This window comes from Tauraco erythrolophus, chromosome 22, assembly GCF_009769465.1.
Source record: "Tauraco erythrolophus isolate bTauEry1 chromosome 22, bTauEry1.pri, whole genome shotgun sequence".
Classification (NCBI taxonomy): domain Eukaryota; kingdom Metazoa; phylum Chordata; class Aves; order Musophagiformes; family Musophagidae; genus Tauraco; species Tauraco erythrolophus.
The window spans coordinates 1,449,397-1,473,264 of record NC_141486.1 but is presented as its reverse complement, the minus strand read 5'-3'; the positions used below and the strand labels follow the sequence as shown (position 1 = coordinate 1,473,264).

The 23,868-nt window shown below is 53.2% G+C and overlaps 1 protein-coding gene across 4 annotated transcripts in view; it reads left to right on the top strand.

Moving 5' to 3' along the window:
- Positions 1 to 23,868, top strand: part of RGS3 (regulator of G protein signaling 3) — an 80,222-nt gene that overhangs the window by 10,671 nt on the left and 45,683 nt on the right. Inside the window, exons 5-14 of one of the 4 annotated variants that reach the window (XM_086625410.1) lie at positions 488 to 556; positions 1,323 to 1,383; positions 3,291 to 3,381; positions 4,054 to 4,121; positions 8,091 to 8,172; positions 8,884 to 8,989; positions 9,278 to 9,617; positions 10,074 to 10,113; positions 15,349 to 15,536; positions 17,149 to 17,232. In XM_086625410.1, coding sequence (XP_086481536.1) covers positions 488 to 556; positions 1,323 to 1,383; positions 3,291 to 3,381; positions 4,054 to 4,121; positions 8,091 to 8,172; positions 8,884 to 8,989; positions 9,278 to 9,617; positions 10,074 to 10,113; positions 15,349 to 15,536; positions 17,149 to 17,232 — 1,129 coding nt within the window. Of the gene's footprint in view, positions 1 to 487; positions 557 to 1,322; positions 1,384 to 3,290; positions 3,382 to 4,053; positions 4,136 to 5,821; positions 5,876 to 8,068; positions 8,173 to 8,883; positions 8,990 to 9,277; positions 9,618 to 10,073; positions 10,114 to 12,845; positions 12,852 to 15,348; positions 15,537 to 17,148; positions 17,233 to 23,868 lie in introns of those variants that run through there. The other 3 variants (XM_086625408.1, XM_086625411.1, XM_086625409.1) reach the window with 3 other exon arrangements.

Here is a 23,868-nt window from a genome sequence, read left to right as displayed (position 1 = left end):
GGTAAAGGGTTTCCTAGAGCTACAGCATGTCTCTGCATGGGAAAGGAGCTGTGTGGTTCGTGTTTCGGTAGAGCTTGTCGTTGCCAGCAGCTGACCAGTCTGTGTCAGACCTCTGTCTCCGTGCACCATTAAATCTGGCACAGGGTGGTTGCTTCTGAGCATGAAATGTGGCTTGTTCCTCCCATTCACCCTCTGATGTTGCATGTGTGTCTTTCTGGAAGGTTGTTTTTAAACCCTTAAACCACCTGAGTGGTGTCCCAAGCGCCTGCCCAGGACAGGTCACGTCCCTTTGCAGTTGTCTGTCAGGAAGGAGTGAATTAGTGCAACAGTGGCTCGTTTGGGGGACGCTGCAGGGCTCCGTGCGGAGAACGGAGGAGAAAACCTGGCTCTGGGGAGGGCGAGGGGGTCTCCAACTGCGAGGGCAGCCCTCGCCCAGCGCTCCTGGGGAAGGTCGGTGCTCATGGTCTGTCCTCCCTGTTTGTTACAGCCCCGTGCAAGAGGAGGATGAGCAGAAACGTCTCCTGGTCACAGTCTGGAACAGAGAGAGAAATTCCAGGTAAGGGGCTGCCAACCTGCCATACAATCTCTTTCAAATGGGGCTGGCATGGCAGCGAAGCTGCCATCTGCTCTGGCCCCACCATGTGAGCTTCTCCAGTGCCCTGAGGGCTGCCCTGCTGTCAGGGCTGCCCCGCACGAAGGCTGCGGGCCGCTGAGGCTGGGGAAGCTGAGCAGCAGGGCTGGGACCTGCTGACGGGGCACCCTATCTGGGGTCATTCTCATGGGCAGCCCGTGCTGGTGAGCACCACGCCGTGAGCAGGCTGGCGGAGAGGAAATCCTGCCCTTGCTGCTCGCTGTCGGCATCGCTGCTGCTTCGTAGCTGTCAGCCGGACCAGCCTTTAAAACTCCTGCAGCCACTCACACCTGCAGCCAAGTGGGGCTGGAGCCTGGCTCTGGGCTGGGGACCTTCCCTACCTTTTGGGATGATGCAGTGGGGAGGAGAGCCCAGCAGCAACAAGGGGTCTGGCACCTCGCATGCTGTGCTGCCTGCTCAGGCAAGTGGCATCTGCCTCCTCGGCCAAGCTCCTGCCAGCATCAGGTAGGCTGAAGGTGACTGGGATGCTTCAGCCCAGCTCCTCCTTGCCACCGCTGCAGCTGAGCTGTGCAGTTACACTGTGCCTGCTCAAAGCGTGGAGAGGGAGGCACGTCCTGGGCACTGCCCAGGTCCTGGCTTGGGCAGGGATGTTTGCAAAGGGGTGCATGGGAGAATCTGGTACCTGGGGAGTTTTCAGCAAGTGTGTGCTGACTCTCTGGCTCTCCTGCAGGCAGAGCAAACTGATTGGCTGCATGAGCTTTGGCATCAAGTCCCTCCTGACCCTGGACAAGGTACCTCCACGCTGGAGTGTGTGGGACTGGGGCCTGACTCTGGCAGGTGGGTGGGTGGCACTTTTGGGGCTGGAGCTGGCTGCTTCTGCCGTAGGACAAAGATGCTCTGAAGGTGCCCAGGGAGTTCCTGGTCCCATTCCCAGTATGGACGGTCACTGTTAGACTGGTGGTGGTGAGATTGCTGGAGGCTGTTAGCGAAGGGATCATGGGACAGGGGACCCTCGCTCCCTTCTGTAGGGCCACAGAGAATAGCAGCAACTGGGGGTGCAGAGAGGTGGTCTCAGTCAGCACTGGCTGTCTGGGGGACAGGAGATGGGGCCAGCCTCGCTGAGCCTGCCAGCATGTGTCACGTCTGACTCGTGGCCTCTGCGTGGTGGCCTAGTGGGTGTGATGATGGGGACATGCTCCTCCGAGGAGCAGTCTGCCTGATTCCCTGCCCTCCGCAGCCAGGGCTTCGCTAGCGGAGGTGGTGGTGGGAGGGGGTGAAGGCAGAGCTCTCGGGCTGCTCCTGGGGGCAGTGGTGCTGCCAGGTTGTCTCTGTGCCAGGATCCATGTCCCCACTGCTGCAGGTTTGGTCACAGTACTGCTGCCCCAGCCTGGCTGCTGCTTGGTAATACAGCTCCACATCAGCTGGGTTTGCCTTCCTGAAGGAGCCTGACAAGGCTCCTGCTGTGAACGACTCCTAAACCACGGGGATGTTTCATCCCAGCTGCCCGTGGTCAGGGATCGCATCCCCGGACAGCCCCAGCCTGGTGTTGGTGTGTCAGGTTATGTTGGTGAGCTGGAAGGAGTTCGTGAGAGAGTTAACACCTCACCCGAGGTGTGGAAATTTACTCCCTAGAAAGAGGTTAAAAAGGAGCTATTTGTGGCAAATGACCTGAGCAGAGGGTAAGAGGGAGCCTGAGCGTGGCCTTCTCTGGAATTCGGACAAGTGAGATGCAGCTTTTTTGGAGCAGTGAAGATAATTCGGCAGAGCAGCTCCGAACTGTGGCTCTGCCTGGAAAGAGCCTCTGCTCTGGTCACGTTGGCCCCCCCAGAGAGGTCCCCTCCTTGTCAGATTTTGGTAGTGGGTTTCACAAGGTGTTATGGCATGCAGAGTATGCAGTGTTGATGTGTACACTCACAGCACCCTACTCTGGGGTGGTGGGGACGTGTGGTCCACCTGGGAGCTCAGCTGGGGCTGGGATGAGCTGGCCCTGTCTCCTGGCTGCTGTGTGATGCTGCTGGATATCGCACCCTCTCCTTGCTTTCCTCATTGTGGATTTCAAACTCGTTTTAAAATGGGCCCCTTCCTCTGGCCACTGGGAATGTGGTTCCTGCAACCCCAGCCGACTCCTGGGCTTGATCCGGGATGGCTGTTCCCTCCAGCTTCTGCCAGCTGCCCGGGGAGCAATGGGAGACAGCGGTAGCTCCCTGGAAGAGAGGCGAGGGATTGCCAAGGTCAGCTCTGTCCCCGTTGCTGCCCTGGCCATGTGGGTGTGGGACAGGGGCACTGGGAGCCCCACTGGGGAGTCTGCGGCACTGCTGGAGACTGGTTTGGGCATCTTCCTCTGGGGATAAGGCTGGAGCCGCCAGCTCCCTGTGAGACTGCTGGCTGCTGCAAGCACGATATGGATGGTTTTATGGAGACCAGCTGTTTTTCTGCACCTCATCTTCCTCTAAAAAACTAGAAACTTGTTACTTCAGTGATGCTTGGTCCTTCCTTGCAGGAGGGGATGGAATTTTAGCTGTTGCTGTATCCTAAGAGAAGGACTCCAGGCTGTGCCCCTGTGTGGGAGCACGTCTGGGCAGCACTGGCCTAGGGCAGCTCCTGTGCCGGGACCTCTCTGGGGCTGCGGGCAACCAGACCCAGTTAAAGTGGGGTGAGTACCTGCCCCTGCTTTGACAGCTTCTTTCCTCTCACCCAGGAGATCAGCGGCTGGTACTACCTCCTCGGGGAGGACCTGGGCAGGACCAAGCACCTGAAGGTGGCCACACGGCGGCTGAAGCAGAGCAGAGGTGTGTCCACTGGGATGTCCTGGGAAGTGTTGGCAAGGTTTGGAAGAGTAGTCAGCCTCGTGTTTGTCCCTGTGCTGGCATGGAGCAGCCCCCAGCTCCATGGCACCTGTGTCCCCAAGAGCCCTTCTCAGCCCTGTGATGCTCAGCGAGCACCGGGATCCCAAAAGACCAATGTGGGGGACATCCTGGCCAGTTCAGCAGGTGCTGCTTAGGCACCGAGCTCTCCCTTTCAACCCTCACTTCTGCTCACCTGGGCTCTCTGTGGGGACCCCAGCTTTGCAGCCACATCTCTCCTTCTTGCTGGGCCCTTCGCTATGCTGGTTCCTGCCTCTCAGACTTGGGGCTGATCCCATGGCTGGACTCTGTTTAGCTCCTGGGGTCTGTGCAGGATGGTGGGGAGCTGCTTCTCCTGCCTTGGTCTCCTCGCTGTGCTGCCAGGGTGCATGGAGGAGTACAGGCTGGCACCGAGCAGGGTGAGACAGCAGTGCTTGTCCCAGATGTGCAACTGCCCCACAGCTACTGCCATGTGGGGCTGCCCCAGCCTGGAGGAGATGTGTCCGTGACACGTAAAGATTTTATATATATTGTGTAGATGCAGTGTGGGGGAAGATGGATTGTCAGGAGACATGTGCTGTCGGGCTGATATGGCCTTTCCCTTTTTATTTTTTTTAGAGCCGATGCCAGGAGGTCAGGGTGCAGCACAGGAAAACCAGGATGCTGTGACCGTGGAGCAGCTGAAGGTAGGTACAACAGGGTTGTGACCCACCAGGGATGCGAAGACGTGGGGCTGGGAGCTGGCTGGCAGTGCAGCCTGTGTGGAAGGGTTTCAAACGAGCCGAGGGACACGTTATTAGTGAGGGTGACGCTGAGGTGGGAGCTGTGCCAGTCTCCCTGTCGACACTGTGGCTTTTATAGGCAATTAGTTATCCCGACCAAGTATGGATTGGTGGAGGTGGGTGATGTGGGTAGTAACCCCACGCTTGCTCCCCATTGCCATACAGGGACCTCCTGTTTTTCCAGTATATTGCTGCAGAGACAAAGCACCAGCCATTGACTGGGGGTAATGGGGACTGGGAGCAATGGGGACTTGGCTGGCCGGCTGCCTGCCACGCAGCATCAGTCCCTGGCTGGCTCCGTGTGTCTGCTCCCCTCCTGCTTTCAGAGCTGTCTGCTCTGGGAAGGGAAAGGCCCATAGTGGAGCCTCAGTGATTTATAGGAAAGGCAGGGATGGGAAATGGGAACACAAACACATGGCCTGCATCGGAAATGGGGCTCAGCCTGCCCCGTGATTTATCTGTGCCGAATTCCGCTTTGCTGCTTCCCTCAGCTGCGTTTTCAGTTATTTGCTTTAAAGCGTAGGACTGAGCAAGACAAACAAAGCCAGCGCCCCTCTCCTCCCTTCCTCTCCGGCAGTCGCCACTGACTTGAAAGATGGTGGCTGGGAAGGAAGACCGATCCTCCTTCCAGCTCCAGCCCGGCGGTGCGGCAGGCTGGGACAAGGTGGCTCCTCCGACGGCCCCCCTGGCTGCCGGCTCCCCTGGGAGCACTGGGGCTCTTTGTGCTCTCCCCCAGCCTCTACTGGCCCTGCCACCGCGCGTGGGAGCCCAGGGTTTGGGTTCCTTGAGCCTTCCCTCTCTTTTCCATCCCCGCACAGGAGTGTGGAAGGTGCTTTCTTCTCTGTTGCGATCCCGTCTCCGAGGGGCCGTGCCGCGGCGCTGGCGGTCGGGGCTGCCCGGTGCTGACCCGCTGATTCCTGCTTCGCGCCCCGCTGCCAGCCGGGTTAAGAGTTTCTCTTTGTCTTTAATTCCAAAATTACACCACGGGGGCAATTCAATTGACCTCCCTGCTTCCCGCTCCGTGAGCACAGAGCATCGGGACGTGCGTATGCTTTGGCCTGTGCTTTGAAAAACAAACTCTGCTTTTTATTTTTATTTTTATTTAAAAAAAAAAACAGCCCTCTCTTACCCTTTACGAGGGTAACGAGTGCATGCTGTCTTTCTAACGAAGTGAAGCTCACGCAGCCGGTGCCTGTGAAACGCCGCTTAAACATCCTCGAAGTGTTTGTGAGAACGTTGCAATAACAAAGTGCTCCGTGCGGCTGAAGAATGCCGCGGGAACAAAAGCCCCATCAACAGAGCAGAGACTAGGGAATACTAAATAGTTGACAGGAATTTTAATATAAAACTCTCTCTCTTCCTTGTCAGTTAGGGTTTTCAGGAAGCCCTCTGCCTTATCGTGGAGCGGCACACGGCACAGGCAGGGGCTGGGGAGGTGAAAGGTGGCTTCCTGCCATTCTTCTCTGGAGCTGGGTTCCCATGGGCGGTCATGCCAGTTTGACTGTGGTTTGTTCCACACTTGTGGGATACGAGGAGACCGGGGTTACGGCTGCTCGGGGGGACTGGATTTTCATGGGCTAACGGCGAGTTTCGGGGTTCTAGCCATGAACCGCTTCAATGGACTCTGCAAGGTGTGCTCGGAGCGGAGGTACAGGCAGGTCTGTATCACCCGTGGGGAAAAAAAAATTAAATCAATCTGTGTGCCAGCGTGTGTGTGAGCGTTGCTGGGAGTCTGGGTTAAGTTTGCAAGTGTCCGTGGGCTTTCGTGCTGTTTCTGGGTGGTGTGGGTGCTGTTTCTGGGGTGTTTTGCTGTTGTTAGAATCGTAAATGATAATATTTGGAATATAAGGAAAGCATCTTCAGGTGGGTGTCTCTGGCTGCTCTCTGCCTGTTGCTGCAGCGTGTGCATGGGGACAGAGGGGGAGCGTTTGCTGTGGAACTGGAGGGTAGCACGCCCGTGGTGGAAGTGCTAAGCTCGAGGTGTTTTCTCAACTTACTGCTCGTTAGAGGAGCGGCTGGCACCGCAGGCAGCTCAGCCTCTGCCACGCTGCCACCAGCTCTTTTTGAAAATTGTTTTAATGTGAATGGATTTGGGAATCGGGCGTTGCTTGGTAGCTGGTCATGACCGATGGCGAGCAGGTTGCCGTGCTCTGTGAAAGCCAGCGCAGGTTCTCTTGGACCTGCCCAGTGTGCAACGCTGGGTGCTGGTTTTGCATGTGCAGGTCCCAGGTCTCCTGCGCTTTTGAACATAATTTTCCACCCATAGGCTGGACTGGGGCTCCCAGCTCATGGTGAGCTTTTCTCTGCTCTCCTGTGCTGATCCTGGGTCACGCTAAAGCTCTGGCATGGACAGTCTGTACTGGGAATTGCACAAAGAACCAGCTTAACTAGAAATATCCATATCTTATCAGGGCTATAGGGACTGTCTCATGCAGAAATACTTCTCTGCTTTGTATTAATGATGACTTACTGTGATTTGTGTTTTAGACTTTAATTCTCTATTTTGACAACTTCCTCTCTATTTTGACAAGTTATGGATACAGTGAGCGTCCGTGGTGCTGGTGTCTCTCACCATCTTGCCACCCACCTTCCATCTTATGTCAGATGTTTGTGTTTCTTAGTTGTGTGCACAGCAGCAAAAGTGGACATTCAGCTCCTTGTAAGGGCCACAGTGGTGGGAGCTGAGGAAAGTGAACCAGCGGCAGCGAGGAGCTGCTCTTTAGTGGCACAGGGAAGGTGTCTCTGTTGGCAGTGGACAAGAGCCAGCCAACTCAGGGAGAAGGAGTGGGAGACCTCTCGGTGCTGGAGGAAGCTTTGGGCTGGGAGGTGACCATGGAGAGTCTCTGTGGTGGGAGAGATGCTGCGCTGGCTCCCGAGGTGCCGATCGAAACGGTTCTGCAGGACTTGGACCCTCCAACTTTATATTTGAAACGTGAGGTTGGTTTGAAAGTGCAGAACCTCAAGGAGAATCCTCTCCTGTTTGAGGATCCACCAAACTCCAGAGAGAAAAATACTTAATGTAGTGGGGCTGGACCTGCTTTTTGATCCCGCCAGGGAAAGAAAGTTTCTCTTTTGAAGCCTGATTTTATGCTGAGCAATCCAGGATAAAGGAGCGAAGAACCAATTCCCCTCCTTGGCAGCTTCGGCTGAATTTCTTGTCTTCTCTCTGACTGTTTGTTCTCAAAATAATACAGGTCAGATGTTGGATTTTTTTCTTTTCTTTTCTCTGTCAGTAAAACAAGGATCTTGAGAAACGTCTTGGGGGATAATCAGGTATTTACAGGAACGGTTATGCTGAGCTGCTGCTGGAAGCCAACATAAAAAAAAAAAATCATTTTATTAGTAAGCCCAATGCTTCTTGAATCAGGAGGAGAAGCAAGCCTAAATCAACACAGCATCCATCCTCTCCAAACTCAGCGAGAGAAAACATACTCACCCCAGCTAAGGGGGGATGCCTGCAGAGCCTGCTCCAGCTCAGCGCCTCGCAGACAGGAGCGTGCTGATCCCCGCGGCTTCCTCCGGAGCAGCGGAGCGCTGCTATTCCTGTATTACCCAGCTGGAAATGAAATGTTTAGGTGACTTGCCTAGAGAAGTGTGTTAGAAATCGGCGTCAGAGCCAGGTTGCCGGGTTTTCCTTTCCAGTGGCTTATCAGACCTGTCCTTACGCTTGCAAGAGCTGCGAGCGGGGGCTTGCTTGTGCTCAATAAACGCTCGTTGTGCGGGACCGCTCTCCGTTGGTCCTGCGGCTGCTGCTAGAAACGCCGTGTGTCCGCGTTTCCGAAGGCAGTGTGTGGGTGAAGGGGGGGATGCTCGCTGATCACACACAGCGGCTGCTTTCCTGCTTGATGGAGTGACTCCGGTATCTCTTTCCAGATTACGATCCCTCGAGGAAGCGATGGGTTTGGCTTCACAATCTGCTGCGACTCCCCAGTCCGTGTGCAGGCAGTGGACTCCGGTAAGACAGCGGATCGTTTTTATCCCTCTTGATTTGAATGAATGACTCTGCTCCTTTTTTGCTTCCCAGAGCATATTGTGATTCAGAAGCTCCCGTGCCTCACAGGACTCTGCTTACCTCCAAGAAACTTCACTTAATGAATTCTGTTGCCTCTAATGAGGTCAGAGGCCACTGGGTTAGTGCTGTGTCACTGTTCTGGCAGTGTGTTGCAGTAATTTGCAGAGATTTTATTCCCTTCCATCTCCAACCTGAGAGCTGGCTGGCTGGTTGGGAGACCTAGGAAAAGCATCTGGGGGATGTGTCAGACAGAGGCACAGAGGGGATCAGGCTCACGGGAACCCTCGGTTGCCTGACTAGGTCCTTTTGGTGTGGACCTGTGGGATGGACTTGGTGTCTCTGTTGTACCCCGGTGTTCCCCGCTGCACGCCAGGAAACATGGGAAGTTCATGCAGTAGCTCCAAGAGAGCATTTATGGCTTTGTCCCAGGCCTGCCGTGTGTGTGTGCATGCTGGAAGGTAAAGCTCCAAACTAGCTGGCCCCACTTTATTTTCAGGTGTGGATGTTAGAGGTGGCAGATTGGGTTTGGAGGAGCAAGCAGTGCAAGCTGTGAAGCTGGGCTATTTGGGAGTCCACTTGCCCCAAGTCTTCTCCTCCCCCTTGTACTCCCAGCTCTGTCCAGCCCGTGACTGGCATTTCTCTCTTCTCGCCTAGGGGGCCCAGCAGAAAAGGCCGGTCTGCAGCAGCTCGACACAGTGCTGCAGCTCAACGAGCAGCCTGTGGAGCACTGGAAATGTGTGGAGCTGGCACACGAAATTCGGTGAGTGTTCACCCAAAGCATTGGTGCAGGGCTCTGGGAGAGATGATTTGAAGGAGCTCAGGGCACCAGGAGCTTTGAGTGGCTACGGGAAGGGGAAGGCTTTGAAGGAAGCAGCAGACTGGGAAAGGACTCTCTGGAATGGAAGAAAGGATGCAGGGGCTGGGGAGGGCAGGACTGGGGTAGAGGTGTCAGAGGGAGGAAGGACTGGGGCTTGTGCCTGTCTGAATGGTGCAGGGTGCCCCATCCCTGCTGCTCCATCTCTGACTTGCTCCATGCCGTCTCTTTCAGGAACTGTCCCACTGAGATCATACTACTGGTCTGGAGGCTTGTCCCACAGGTCAAGCCAGGACACGAAGGCATGATCCGCAGATCGTCCTGCAAGTCTGCCTACGACCTCCAGTCCCCACCCAACAAGCGGGAAAAGAACAGCACCATGCCTCCGCGGCCCGAGCAGCGCCGGAGCTGCCACATACTGTACGATGGGACCGATGGGCTGGTGCTGAACAGCTGGGAGAGGTACACGGAGATGGGCAAGCGGAGCCAGAACACCATGCCACCTCTGTCCCGTGTCCCCTCCGCTGCGGACCAGAACTACATCATCTTAGCTCCTGTGAACCCAGGGAGCCAGGTACGGCTGCTTGCCAGCCCCGCGCTCACGTTACTGCGCGTGGGTGTTGGCCGTGCTTGCTGGATTCTCTCTTGGCCTGTGCTTCAGCCTCATTGAGCGTCATCTCTAAATGTCTGCTAGGGCACATTCCACTTTTACAAGCCAGACCTGTGTCCCTCAGTCAGCTTTCAGTAATTTCGTAAAACGTTAACCACTAGGAGTGTAGGGTCGGGGTGAATGACCTGCTGCCGCCTCTCAGGGCTCACTCAAGGGGTATGGAAAGTGTTTCCACTGCATAGACCACAGTGTGAGTCATTGCTCTCCTTTTCTGCTGGCAATAGGATGAAAACGATTTTCACCTCTCTGGAGTGCTTTGGCTCTGCTGGGTTTGATGTGCTCAAATTTGCAGTTGGTTGTTGTAAAGTCCACCCTAAGCCTGCTTCAGGTGACTGTGTCCTTTTGGGTTGTGTCTTACAGCTGCTGAGGCCTGTCTACCAAGAGAACAACACTACTGTGGGTAAGTGGCCAATGTGCTGGAAACACTGCTCAGAGCACTTAGCAGAGCTAGACATGGTCTTCCTAGCACTATGGAATCCTTGCCCTTAGCCCTGCAACGGAGCCCCGCATGTTTTGAGGACAGTGGCAGAAGCCTGGGGCTTTTGGGTAGTAAAACCTTCCTATTCTCTGCGTCAAACGTAAAAGCAAGAACCCTACCCCCAAGCCCAGAGGAGAACACAGCTCCTAAAGGTGCTGGATGAGCCTCATGGTGAGGTGGTCTCTGTGGGAGCTCGCAGGAAGGCTGGTAGCAGGGACTTTCCATCACGGGCACGATGAAATCATGAAGTGTGGAAGTGCGAAGCATTGTTGTTGCGATGGTTCCCCAGATGTGTCCATGGGCCCGTCCGTGACATGTGTCCCTTCTCGCACCTGATGGCATGCTAGGGGAGTGCTGATGCTGTGGCCCCTGCTTTGGGGTTTGTTTTATTACTAAGGGAGCGAGGATGGCCGTGACTTGAGCTTGTACAAAGAGTAATGCAGGTTTGTGCACCAGATTTGGGGAATGCTCATTTCCAGGGTTGCTACAAGGTCTCCGGCAGTCTCTGGACCAGCTCTTCTCAAAAACCCTTTGCAGGATTTGAACCCATTTTCTGCTTACAGGTATGCTGGGATCTTCCTGGAGAACCGGGTGTGGTTGGGCTGGCAGGAAGAGCGGGATGAGCTGTATGGCAGGGCTGGGGACTGCATGAATCCCGCTCCACGCAGAAACACCTGTTGCCTGCTCATTGATGTGGGACCTTTGGGAGGCCACGTCTGCACGCCGCTCCGTTAGGATGCCCTTAGGATGAGCTGCGTGTCCGTAGCAGAGCTGACCTCCTAGGCATGATCCCGCAGGAGTGTCTATAACTCAGCCATCCGATGTGGGCACAGCTATCCGTACTATTTCCAGCTAGAAAATTTTGTGCTGCCTGTAAAGGTGGGGCAGAGTCCATAGAAGGTCAAGTGTGGGGCTGGCAAAGCCGTGGTGGATGTGCCGGGGAGCAGGAAGGAGCTGCATGGGTCCGAGGCCCCTGTGCCTTGGATGTTCCCAGCCCTGGAGCTCTGCAGCTGGAAGAATTTTCTGCAGCTCAACTTCAGGGGATGTTTTGTACCCTGGATAACTGCAACTCTGTCCTTGCTGGTTGTGACTCCTGTGAAAAGATGCGCCGGACCGTGGGGACTTGCTCTTACAGCAGGAATTTGAAAGACTTGGGCTTCTTTCCCATGACAAATTTTAGTGGATTTTTTTTCAGTCTGTTCAACGTTAAGTCTTCAGAGGGAACAATGCATTAATTAACCTGAGCAGTAATTGAGCGTGGCAGTGTAGAGCTGGCCACCAGGTCACCCAGGGACTGGCCCGGATGCTTCGGGCAGGCTGGGTGCATTTCTGTGCAGAAAACAAGACTTGTGTGGCTGCTGAATTCCTCCGAGAAAACAAGGTGATTTAGGGATAAGACGAAAAGCAGATCCTGAACAGCCCAGACAGATTGTATCTGTCCTGGGTTGAGCTGACTCTCGTGGTTTGATTGTATCTGGCAGTGCAACCACGAGAAAGGGAAAAGAGGAAATGTCGGGATTATTGCAGTTAGAGGTGGAAAGAAAATTTAGGTCGCCAGGGCCCCCCATGCGCAGTCGGGCAGTAAACAGCGGGTCCGGGTCGCCAGCGGAGCACGGGCCGGCTCTGCTGGCCTTTATCTGAAAGCCAACGCGCTGTTTCCTAATACTTAATGGAATATGTAAGGTTGGGTAGGTTCGTGTGTTTGCTTTGGACGAGACCTTATCTGCTCCGAGCCATGGTCAGAAGTGTTTTGGCTCATTTCTGCTTGGGAAAGTTGTGGATATCCGCTAAAGTGAAGCTGCTGTGCAGAAAGCTGCTGTGGTGGGGCTGGGTGGCTGGAGGGAGCAATGCTGGGTGGTCTCTGAGGGGACACCCCTCCGGCAGGGAGCTGCGGGAGGGTTTGCTCGTACGTGTTCCTGAGACATCACTGTGGGGCAGAGTGGGGTAATGCTCCAGCTTCTCACCTGGATATGTTAAAGTCCAAGTGGAGAGGTCTGCCTGCTGGACCCGAGCTGCCTTGGCTCATCAGCTTCAGGAGGCAGGGAGGAAGGAAACATTCTGATTTTTCAGTGGGGCTTCTTTTGAAGAGAGCATGAATTTTTGATTAGAGAGACGTTCAGTTTCTGCTGGAGTTGTTGTCTGTGAGTTTTAGGACAGAGCGCAGGTTGCTGGTGCTCCATAGGACATGATCTGGGATTAAGGGCTCTTGGAGGACAGGGACCCATCCCACTTTCTCTCCCCAGCGCGGTGGGTCCTGCTGCTGCTGCTGCGATGGGTGTTCGTGTATGGCAGGAGCGATGAGCACTGGGTGCCTGGGGACATCGGGGATGGCCACAACTGTGTGCTGGGGTCACCAGAGGGCACCGAGGCCCTTGGGCCTAATGGATTAATGTCATTAATGGGATATATTTCACAGCTACTCCCTACTCAACATGAAAGCAGCAGCTTGGCAGCTCTGTTCTGGTTCTGGTCCCATGTGTTGGTCTCATCGTGGCTCCATGTGATGGATCTGGGGAGGAGGAGATGTAAAGCCATCCTTAGCACTGCTGCCTCCAGCAGATCCCCCCAAACCATCTGGTCGCTCACAGGTGGCTGCGCGGCCAGGTGTGGGCTCCCAGCAGTCTGCAATGCTCTTGCCTTGTGCTGGTGCTGAGAAACTGGTAGTTTGTATCCAGGCAAAGCATCTTCAGAGCAGAGCCATGTCCTGTGCCTGCTCTCACGAGGCAAAGCGCTGGTGGGAGCCTGCTGGATGTATTCAAAGGCATTCCTCTGGGCTGGGAGGAAAGGGTTTGGAAATCCCATATATCGCCTGGCAATAGGAGAAGGAGGGACTCAACCACACAGCACCTAGCAGGGAGCAATGGTAAATGTTTATCATTATCCATAATGCTTTTAATCACAGGATTAGCAATTATATTAGAGATTCTGGGACTGGTTTGACACACCACCTGATGTCTCCTGGCCTCTAAGGGTGTGAAGTGGCTGCAGTAGCTGCTGTCAGCTTGTTGGGCAAAGTCATGGCTCTGCTTGACCAGCTGAGGTGGGAGGCTGCGAAGGGAAACCCCCGCGTAATCCTCCTTTGAGCGAGGATAACGGCCCTCTGCAATGAAGAGGGGCAGAGCGGAAAACCGATCAGGCTGCTCGGATTTTTTCCAGCACTGAAATGTAATGCTGAAAAACAGTGGATGATGATGTGCCAGCCTCATGCAAAATGAGGTCATCCTTTATAAATACACCCCCATGTCTGAGCAACCCTTGCATCCCTGGGAACGATTTGGAAAGGCACGGACTGATCCCACGTGCATGAACGTGTTTATCGCTTCTCTGACACCTCTGATCTTAGCATCTTCTAAAAACTGTGATGAACCCGCCACCCAGCACCCTATGACGTGAAATTCCTGCACTTTAACTCCTATGCTCGTGTGGTAGTTTGATGGGGGGGGTGTTCTGGTGGCAGGGGAGGGGATTTGCTCCCTGTGCCACCAGATCGGAGTCCCATCCCCCCCGGGGGAGGTTGAGCCAAATCGGCGCCTCTGCGAATTGCCCTATTTAAGTTGGGACAAAGGGGCGGGAAGGGCTTTTTGCTCAGGAGCGAGGAGAGAGCAGGAGGGCGCTGCCCTCGCTCCCGGCTCCCGGCCGGCGCCACGTGCTCAAGATGGCGCCGGGGGAGCCGCATGGGGGGCTCGGGGAGCGCCTCGCTCCCGGGGTGCCCGCCGGGCCGAGCTCCTCTAGAGGGGATTAAGATCTAAGAGAAAACAACCACAGCGACCGGGTCAGTTAAGGATGGAGCAGGAGGAGGGGTGCTGGAGCTGAGGTTTCCCTTGCAATCGGTGTGAAGATGGCAGGCGGCCCCCCTGCAGCCAGGGTGCACTTGGCAGAGCAGAGACCCACGTCGGGAAAGAGATGCCTGAGCCCAGGAGAGGCCGTGGAGCAGGGGATGCACGACCAGGTACTGTTAATAATGGGCACGGAATGCACGACGAGGTCGTGGAGGCATCTGGAGTCCGTGGGACGCCCCACGCCGACGCGAGTGGCAGCAGCTCCCTGAGGGGCCGAGACTGGTAAAGCCCGAACTGGTGTGATCCATGGGGAAGGATTGCAATCCTGCGGGCAGGGCTTACTTTGGAAAAGTTTGGGGACTTTCTTCGTGAGTAGGGGATCCACCGAAGCAAGGGAAAAAAATGGTGTAAAGACTCCTCCTCCTTTAAGAAAGGAGCGGCAGTGAACAACATGGATGAACTGACCTGCACTGCCCCATTCCCTGTGCCCCTGCGCCGCTGGGGGGGAGGCAGAGCCAGGAACGAAAGGAAATAGGGGGTGAGGAGGTGTTGTTTTAAGATCTGGCCTTGTTTTCTCTTTCTCCTCTCAAGTAACCGGTTTCGTTCCTTATGTCTCTTGTTCAGTAACTGTTAATAAATTGTTTTGTTTTAAGAAGAAAGCCTGAGTCATGTTTTGCCCGGGACCATGGTTGGTGGGTGCTCTCTCTCGGTTCTTGTCTCGACCCTCAGTCAAAAAACCACGACAGCTCGGAATCCAGAGCAGACAGGACTTGTGTGGATAAAAATGTCCCAAGGTTTATGTTTCTAGTGGTTTGGGTTTTTTTTTTTCCCCTCGACCCTGAGTTAGTCACAGATGGTTTTCCCCTCCCTAGAAAGGGAAGGGATGTGGTTCAGTGGCGCAGGCAGGTATTCCCCCATGGTAGGAACTTCCTTGGTGCTCCTGTGATTCAAGAATGACCATTTAAAGTCATGTTTGGGGTTGTTCTGTATTTCTTATTTCGTAGGGAGGTGTGGATAATGCTACCACATCTCTTCATCCAGAATACCGTTTCATAAATTCTGCAGAAGGCAGCGAGCACCCAAAGACAGACGTGCTGGCCTGTCACTGAGCTTGCTGTGACTTCCTTGGGTTTCAGTTTGTACGTGCACAGATGTGTTTGTGCTGCTGGTGTGATCCACTTAGGTCCTTGGTCCTGCAAGCGAGCAGCTCTTGTGCAGAAATGTCAAACTTTGATAGTAGAGTGATGAATGTCCCTGCAGCTCTCGTTTCCTGCTATTCCCCTTAGGCTTTCCGTGCCCTCCCCCAGCCTAGCTGGCAGCACCTCTGCAGGAGCTCCCTTCTGATTCTCTGTTCTTTCTGCTTCCTCTCTTCGTCCAGGAAACGCATGTAAAGGGAAATCACACATGGGGTCTGGGAGGAAATCCAGGCTCATGAAGACCGTGCAGACGATGAAGAGCTATGGGAACTACCAGAACTGTACCATAGTGAGGCCACACATCCCGCACAGCTATGGCACATATGTGACGCTGGCTCCCAAAGTGCTGGTGTTCCCTGTCTTCGTGCAGGTAAGTGCAGCTGGAAGCAAGGTGGTACAGATCTAACATGACCAGTGCCCAGCACAGCAGGTTGTGTCAGTGATTGCTGCTGTGGGTTGGGTCCAGGCTGCTGTGCAAGGTGGGTGTATTTCCAGCAGTATATACCATGAATGCATGGATCCCCTGTCATCCTCAGCTCTCTCCTCTGGAGCTGGCTGTGCTCAGCACAGTGCTGGGTGCTTTCTCAAAGGAAATTGTGTCCTGCCCGAGCGATTCTCTGTTGGAGTTTTTGCCCTTTTCAGCTTTTGGTCCTCAGGTGCTTGCTTGAGTCAGGAGAAGGTATCCGAGCTTCTGGGCTTCAGCAACCTATTGAAGATCCATACGGTTTCTTCCTGTGGGTTCTTTGTGCTGTTAATTATAGTGTGCAAACAAAGGTTTTTAGTTTAGCTGGTGGCTGGCACTAAAACCATGGATAAGGATCCAGAGCAGTAATGGCTTGACAGAGAATGTTCTCACTCTCCAGTTCCATAAATGATTTTCTTAAAATTTAGCCCTGAATTTGGTGGTAGTAGCTCTAACTACCTCTGCGTCTTCCATTTTGTCCTTCACGTGGCCAGAACAACAAAGGAACCTCATGTTTAAGTACATAATTGATGAACACCTTCATCTCTGAGACCGTGGGGAACCATCCGTCCTCCCCTGCCAGCAGCAATGGCACTGCCATGTCAGCTCAGCCTGATGATTTCCTTTGGGCTAAAACCCATGATCTGTGCTGTCTGTTGCTCTGGCGTGGGGGCACGTGTGGGGCTCATGCTCACCTCCATCCTCCCCGATGGCAGCCGAGTGCCCGTTCATGTTGGCACCCATGCGTTCCCCAGCCCTGGCTGGGTGCGCACTTCACCTTTTGGTAGGAACACAACTGGCACTTCTGCCTCTTTACTCCCCAAAACTTGTGTCTGGGATTGAGTCTGGGGTGTTTTTGCCACTTCAGGGTTTTTTTTTATGCTTTGCACTGTCTCGTACCACCTCCACCCTCATGTCTGCTGGCCGTGCTGCCTGGGAGGATCATCCTGGGCTGGTTCTGCAGGGTTTGTTCCGCAGCTGGGACAACTGAACCTGTCCTGTTCTTCTCCAGTGTTAAACAGAGAAGGTGCTGAGCGAGGAGCTGAGCGTGCAGCATGGCCTGGGAAGGGGCAGCCTTCTTAAAGTCGCTTTAACTCGCTGCGAGAGTAATCCATAAAATCATGTAGCAAAAATTCTTGTCTGAGGGACGTGAGAACCTAACGTGCCACTGTTGTGGTTGCGTTTCCTGCTAAAAAGCACCCATGACCAAACCCCCGCCGTGCAGAACAGTGAGTGTACAAAGAGGCGAGCGGCTGATGGTCTTTTTATAGATGGGTCTGACGTAGGTGTTAGGTGCAACTTGAGTTTATGGTGGAGCTGGACTGCAAAAGGACTTTCTGTCCCTTTGAACGCAGTGTGGGGTGGCTTCTGCCCGAATGAGTTACAGCTTAAAGCGAAGACAAAGTGGGTTTGGTGGGTGGAAAGTGTTTCTGGCAAACCACACTTCCAGTGGAAGGTTTGACTGTTGCTTTTCTTCCCACACCCCCCCCTTTTTTTTTTTTTTTCCTTTCAAACGTAGCCCCTAGATCTTTGCAACCCTGCCCGGACTCTGCTTCTGTCAGAGGAGCTGCTTCTTCACGAGAGCAGAAGCAGGACTACACAGGTAGGACTCTCTCCGTGCTCTCTGAGCTTTCTAACCATCCTCTCCTGCAGTCTTACATAGTAGATTGAGAAGGGAGATGTTTTGTTGTGCAGTACTTATATTAATATATGATGTTTGGAAAAACTTGTAGTCAGTTTATCATGGGGTAAACTAAGTAGGAAAACTGCTAGAAATCAACTTTTTTTTCTTGTCTTCATACTCAAAGAAGAAACTCTGTATGGCAAATGCGCGCCGGCCACAGCCTGGCAGTTTTGGCCACCAGCAGCCTCAGAAAGAGGGAGTTAGGGAAATTTTGTGCCAGGTTAGAGAACTAGACAACTTGTTACAGAGGTTTTCAGAAATTTAGTTCCTGAAAACACGTCTTATCCAAATTCCTCTCGTTTTTTCTTGCTTCAACTTCATTTCTGCAATGTTATCGGAGAGCTGTTAAAAATCTGGGGAAACAGCTAAGCGTTGGCTACGTGCTGAACCCATGTGTGTGACAACTTTCAACACCCAAACTGGCAGAGTTTGGATGTGTTGATTACATTTGCTGCTGGCTTCGCTTGCATCCAGCTGTAAAGTCTGCAAAGCTCTGGGATTTGGGGCAGCGGCAGCTGGGGAGCCCAGTCCTGCGTCGCGCACTGGTGCTGGAGGAAACCGCCGTTTCTTTCGGGGCCTTTTCAGAGAACGTCACCACTACACAGAAGAACTTTGTTTTGAATTTAGTTGGAGTGAAGAATGCGTCATCTTCACAGAGCCGTAAAGGAATTTTTATTTGACTAATCTTAGTTTGTGGGTAACACCTTCTGGGTGGCCGACAGCAGAATCCCAGAGACACGTCGTATCGCTGGTCTGTACGGAGCGGTACAAGGTTGTGTCATGTTAAGTGACTCCTCTCTCTCTCTGCTTTTCAACTTGTAATCCATCTCTTGCTTTGACTTGAATCACATTCTTTTTTTCCCCCTGCCAAAGTACATGGAAAAATTGCATGATCAATTAGGAAACTTGTCACTGATTTGTAAATAAAACCCTTCCCCTGCCTGTCCTGCTGGTTTTTGCTGCTCAGGGTCTTCTGGGCACCTGCATGAATGAAAATCAGGTAAACACATGGCTGCATCACACAGCTGTGTCGCGGCGGCTTGGAAATACGGTGGCCAGCCTGAAGCAGGATGCTTCTCCTGGGTGGTTTGGAGTTGCTTGCTTTCAGGGCAGGCTCAGAGGTCTGCAGTAGCGGCCAAATGTGGAATAATTATGAATAACTGATGCCATTTGCAGCCTGGGCGAAGCATGTGTGTGGTGCATGGAGGTGTTCATGTTTAGACAATGGAGAGCCTCAGGACAAGTGTGTTTGGAGGAGGTTTCCTGCTCTGTCTTCAAATGGCCATGTTGGCCACTACAGAGACCTGGTTGTGGGCAGGATTGGAAGGAGGATGTCTCAGGGAAAGGACTCTGTTTGCTTACGATGCTCTTAAGGATGAGCCTGAGGCTGGAAGAGGATTTCCCAGTTGGAGGTGCTGCCAGGAAAGGGCAGGATGCTGTAGGCTGGCCAGGAATGTGAGACAGCATTTGAGAATGATGGTGCCTTGAGGCCATGATGTCTGTGTGCGCCCGGCAGAGGGGCAAGGCAGGAGGTTGTGACTAAGCATAGTGAAAAAATAGAAGCAGTGGATGGCAACAGGCATGTGGCAGCGTGTGCTTTGGAAGGCAGGAGGCTTCCCCGTGATGTGAACCCAGGTGTGGTGCGGAGCCCCATATTGCCAGAAGGTGACAGTTACAAGTAGTGACACGGGGACATCAGCCATGTCACTGGAGAACGGCTTTCTCCTGCCTGCAGTGTGTCACAGGGTCACAGCAGGCTTTGCAGAGCTCCACGGAGTTGGTGCGGGTCTCCGTGGAAAGCCAGAGCCTCCCCAACTGCAGTGGAGCAAGGGTGTCTGCTTTGGTCCTGATGGACTGTGAGATGAGGGAACCTAAACTGCTGAAGCCAGGAAGACCTGTAATGACCTGGAGACGGCAGAGTTTCCCCTGGTACAGAAGGGCTCCGACTTCTCTTTTTGCTGGACTTGAGCTCACTCCCTCTCCAGCCTTTTCTGCTGCCCGAATGGAGGCTGTCGTGTTTCTGATGGGTCTTTCTTGCTCCTTGTGCCTTTCCATTTCCCCACTGCTGCTCCCACCCAACCTCTCTCAAACTGGACCACTGCTCCTGCAGTTTGCAGGACTGTTTCCTGCATGTTACTCTGCTTTGGCTAAACGGCTTGAGAGAGCAGAGCCCAGGTACGGGCGCTGGAGATGGAAGTCCTGTTTAACTTTTTTTTAAAAAAAACAGAGTCTTTTCCCCTTGGCAGTTTCCACGTCAGGCACTGCATCCTCACCACTGAGCAAACTCTCTCCCATCTCCTGAAGGAGTCAACTGATCTCTGGAGGCTTGCCAGGATCTGTCCTTTCCCTGACCTTACCTCTGGTGCAGTCCTTATTCAGGCCTTAATCACATCCTGTCTAGACTTTGTTTCAATTCCCGCTTTTATGGTCTTCTGAAATCCCTCCAGCCTGCAGAGTGCCAGAGGCACCAGCGCGGTGCAGGCGGTTGCGCAGAAGGTGCCCAACGTGGGCATCGTCCTTGTGGGTCTGTCTCTGATGTACCTGGAGGTGACTTTCTAAAGCCCTTCAGAACATGGGCCGTGCTCACCTGCTTCTCAGCTCTCCTTTCTGCCATCCCAGCAGGGTCTGCTGATCAGGATGGACCTCCCTTGAACTCCGAAAGCCCCCAGCTCTGCCAGGGGTCTGGGGGATGTGGACCAGCACACCCAGGTTTTCTGCTCTTCTCTGCAGAGCAAGAGGCTTTTCTCCTGCATCCCAAGTGTTGCACTGCACGTTCCCAGCACTCCTGGCCTGGGACAGGGCTGCCACCTCCCTCTTTCAGTGAGTGGTGAGTTTGGCCAACACAGTGGGTTGACCAGAGCCCTACTCCCTGGCACAGATGTTTCAAGATGTTGTTTTCAGCTTTTTTCAGACACTTTCATTTGGGTGTGAATACCAGAAACCTGCATTTACCTCCTCCCTCCACCACACTGGTCCCACTTACTCTGTCCCTTCTTCACTGCCTCTTAATGTCCTTCTCTTCCTTGTTCTTTACACCGTTTCCCCATCTGCACAGCCACTGCTTATGTGAATGTTTGAGGGTAGGGATGTGACCACTTGAGGTCTTCAGTGCCTGAAGTTCATCGTAGAAGAATATTTGATTCAGGCAAACCAAGGTGAGGTTCAAGGTTGACAGCAAAAGCCTTCACCCTGGATCTCCTTTTGGCAAGTGCGGTTGTGTATCTTCATCAAAGTCTAGCTGAGCTATAAACTCCTTCCTGAGTGTAGAAATTCCTCGCCAATAATCTTGGGAGAAAAAAGGTGTGAGGCAGTAAAAGAGGGTAAGTGCTTTGTGGGCTAAGACTGCTGGGAAGTCTGGGAGAACATGCATTTCCTGTGGATACATGCGGCAGTAAAAAGCCAGGAGCAAAGGAGCAGGTTATGCTTAGAGAGTTGGGGCTGTGGCATGGAAAGCAATGACTCAAAGGCTCTAGTGGATCACTGAGGAGTGGTAAAGTTTCCCTGACCTGGGGGGCTCCTGCCCATCTCCCAGGTGCCGTGTCTGTGTACGTGCACCTACCCCACCTGCGCAGCCTGGACTGCTGCTCCGTTTAGACCGGGGCTCAGCTCGCTGCGATGCTCATGTACGGAGCTGTGGTGGCTGGATTACTTTTAATCACGTTCTCCTGTTGCACTGGTCTCTGTGGAAACTGAGTAACTGCCAGTGCAAAGCTGTGGCCAAGAAAACTATGCCTTGGTACCATCAGGGGAGCACTGAAGAGAAGTGCCTGGGTGGTGTCACCCTGTATGTGGGGAGCTGTGTCGTTCTTCGTCTGCTGAGTCCAGCAGTGATGTCTGCTTCATAGAGGATACTGAGAATTTGGATGGTCTCACAAGAGGGCTATCAGGATAAATCAAGATCTGAACAAATTGAGGGAGATGCATCAATTTGAGGGAGAAGGCATCATCCATTTAGCTCAACTGAATGAATGGGGACACATGAACTCTGCAGTTACAACCCTCGTACTGGTATCACTGGAGTTTCTCTTTGAGGTTGGACCCAATTCTTCTGGAGAAGAATCTGGTACTGGTAAATAGAGAAATGTGTGTGGCTTAGTCCTAGGAGTATAGTCCTAGGACCTGTCTTAAGATCTGCCCTCCAAGGATTATAGGTTTTCTGCAGCCAGCGACAGGCAGCATTCTCTGGCCAGTGATGCAGAGGACCATCACCATGTTTTGCTTTGGCATCTGAAAGCTCTATCACGAAAGACCTGCCTCTGCTTCACGCTGCTTCCTCTGCTCCCTCTGTGCCCTTGGGCACGACTATGAGACTGCTGCCAGCGAGCGAGAGGGTGATGTCTCAGAAGGCATCCACTGGCTCAGGCTTTTCCTGCCAGGCGCCGGGGTGAGCGGGCAGGGTTGGCACCGGGAGAGGGCAGGGTTCGGAGGACGGTTAACTGTTCTGAAGGGCGAATGTAAAGATATTTGGCTGCAAGGCTTAGTTTCTGGGCACCTTTTCATAATGTTTTTATTACCGTATTTTGCTTTGCCAGGTGTGATTAGGGCTTCCTCCTTCCCGTGGTGGGGCTCTGTGGCAGTCGCGGTGTTGATCTCCCGTTCTCATCTTGGCAAAGGACACTAACCCACCACTTTCCACCTTCTCTCTGGCTTTCATTTTCTCTTGGTTTCTTTTAGGAAACACTTTAAATGTGCCCCTTCCTTCTCTAACAATGTTTTTGCAGTTACGTTCTGTAGTTGGTCAGACGTACCAGCAGAAGAGGCTCTGGTGCAGAGCACACCCAGATGAACAGTGTCTGAGACATCAGTGTCAGCCTCTATGAACATTTCTTTCCACCCCCCGCCCCATAAAATCTGTTTCAGCCAGCTGAAAATCTGAAAATCTGTTTCACAGCCCCCTGAAAATCTGTTTCACAGCCCCCTGAAAATCTGTTTCACAGCCCCCTGAAAATCTGTTCACAGCCCCCTGAAGGGTCTGTGTGGTCACTCCGGTGATAACAGCGGTGTGCCTGTCTCCGTCTTCAGAGGAGTCCTTTCATCGTGCCAGTTGCTTTATTTCTGATTTTGGGGTAGGAAATCAGTTCTAGGAAATACACAAAGATCCTCTCACTCTCTAGGGAGCACCTCTGGTGGATTCCATGCCTTGCCTGGCTGAGTTCAGGCGCTGTGTTTCTTTTTCGTTTGTTCTTTTGCTTTCATGAGCCCGGTGATATTTTTTTTTTCCATGGTAGATACCAGATCTGTTTGCAAAGGGCTGTTAGAGACAAGTTAGAGCTTGCCAGCGGTGCGGTGGCAACCTTAGGCAGAGCTCCAGATCACTCGCTCCCGCCCTCCCTCACATACCTGCTGGCTGCTGCCTTAGGGTCATCCATGATTCGAGTTTCCCGTGCTCAGCTCCGCAGGTGGGGCAAGTGCTGTGTCCCGCAGAGCTGATCCCGCTCCCACCTCTGCAAGCAGAGTCTGCTGGAGCCTTGGGATGCTCTTGGCAGGCTCTGACTGCAGGGGAGAAGGGACACCCTTGTCTGCTTCCCCAGCAACCTGGAGGAGCAGAGGAACCTCTATAAACCGTTTTGTGTGGAGCTGCTCTAAAATGAAGTGGCTTCCTGGAAGCAGCATCCAGTAGAGATGCTCTTACGTAACCCACGCTGGCTGCACTTTTATCTTCTCCACATCCAGAATTCAATCAGTCCCGTCTTCCCATAAAAGCACAATGTTCCCTGTAAATACTTTTTGTGTATTTCTGTTTCCACAATTCCCTATTTGAATCTGATTTTGAAGTGATTTTTTTTCCTGCTGATCCTTCTAATCATTTTTCTACCCTTTAAACTTCCGTGTGTATTAGGTCTTCATTTTCTTCTCTTTATTTCCAGCATGACCACTTGCTGATCACATTTTTCTTTCCTTCACTTTGAGTTGCTCTTCTCAAAACCCCTGAACGTCTCTTCTTCAAGGTTGAGGGACCTGGGATGGCAACAGACATGTCTCAGAAAAATGACCTTTTGGAACAAGATGGACATGGGAGAAAGTTTATAGTGCAGTTTGTACTTTGTTATTCCTTGTATTAATGATAAGGTCAGAAGTAATGAAGAGGGTGAATGTGGGCATGAGGCCAACAGTGTGTTGAGAGAAGAGGAAGGGATTTTCTAAATAATACAGAGGAAAACAGACACTCCCTGGTTTCGTTATCCATTAAAGCTATGCCAGTAGCTTCGTACTTATTAAGGATCCCACAAAAATGCATGTGCACAGTGAGGAGAAATCTTGCGGCAAGGGCTTGATTTTGGTTTCAAAGCCAGATGCTGCTGCCTGGATGTGGGACTCACCACTGTGTGACAAACTGTTACTCAGCTGCTCCTCCTCCTCCTGACGTGTGCCCGTCAGCCGCTGGGCATGGGACAAACCCTACTGGCAGCACGTCCCTGTGAGCAGTGACTCAGTCCCTGCCCAGAGCAAAACCACCTTTCCAGGGGTGATTGGGTGGTGGCAGCGGTGCCAGCTCCCAGTAAGCCCCTGGGATGCTGCGTTGTTTTCTGTTTTTGTGAAAGAGTCGCTGAAAGG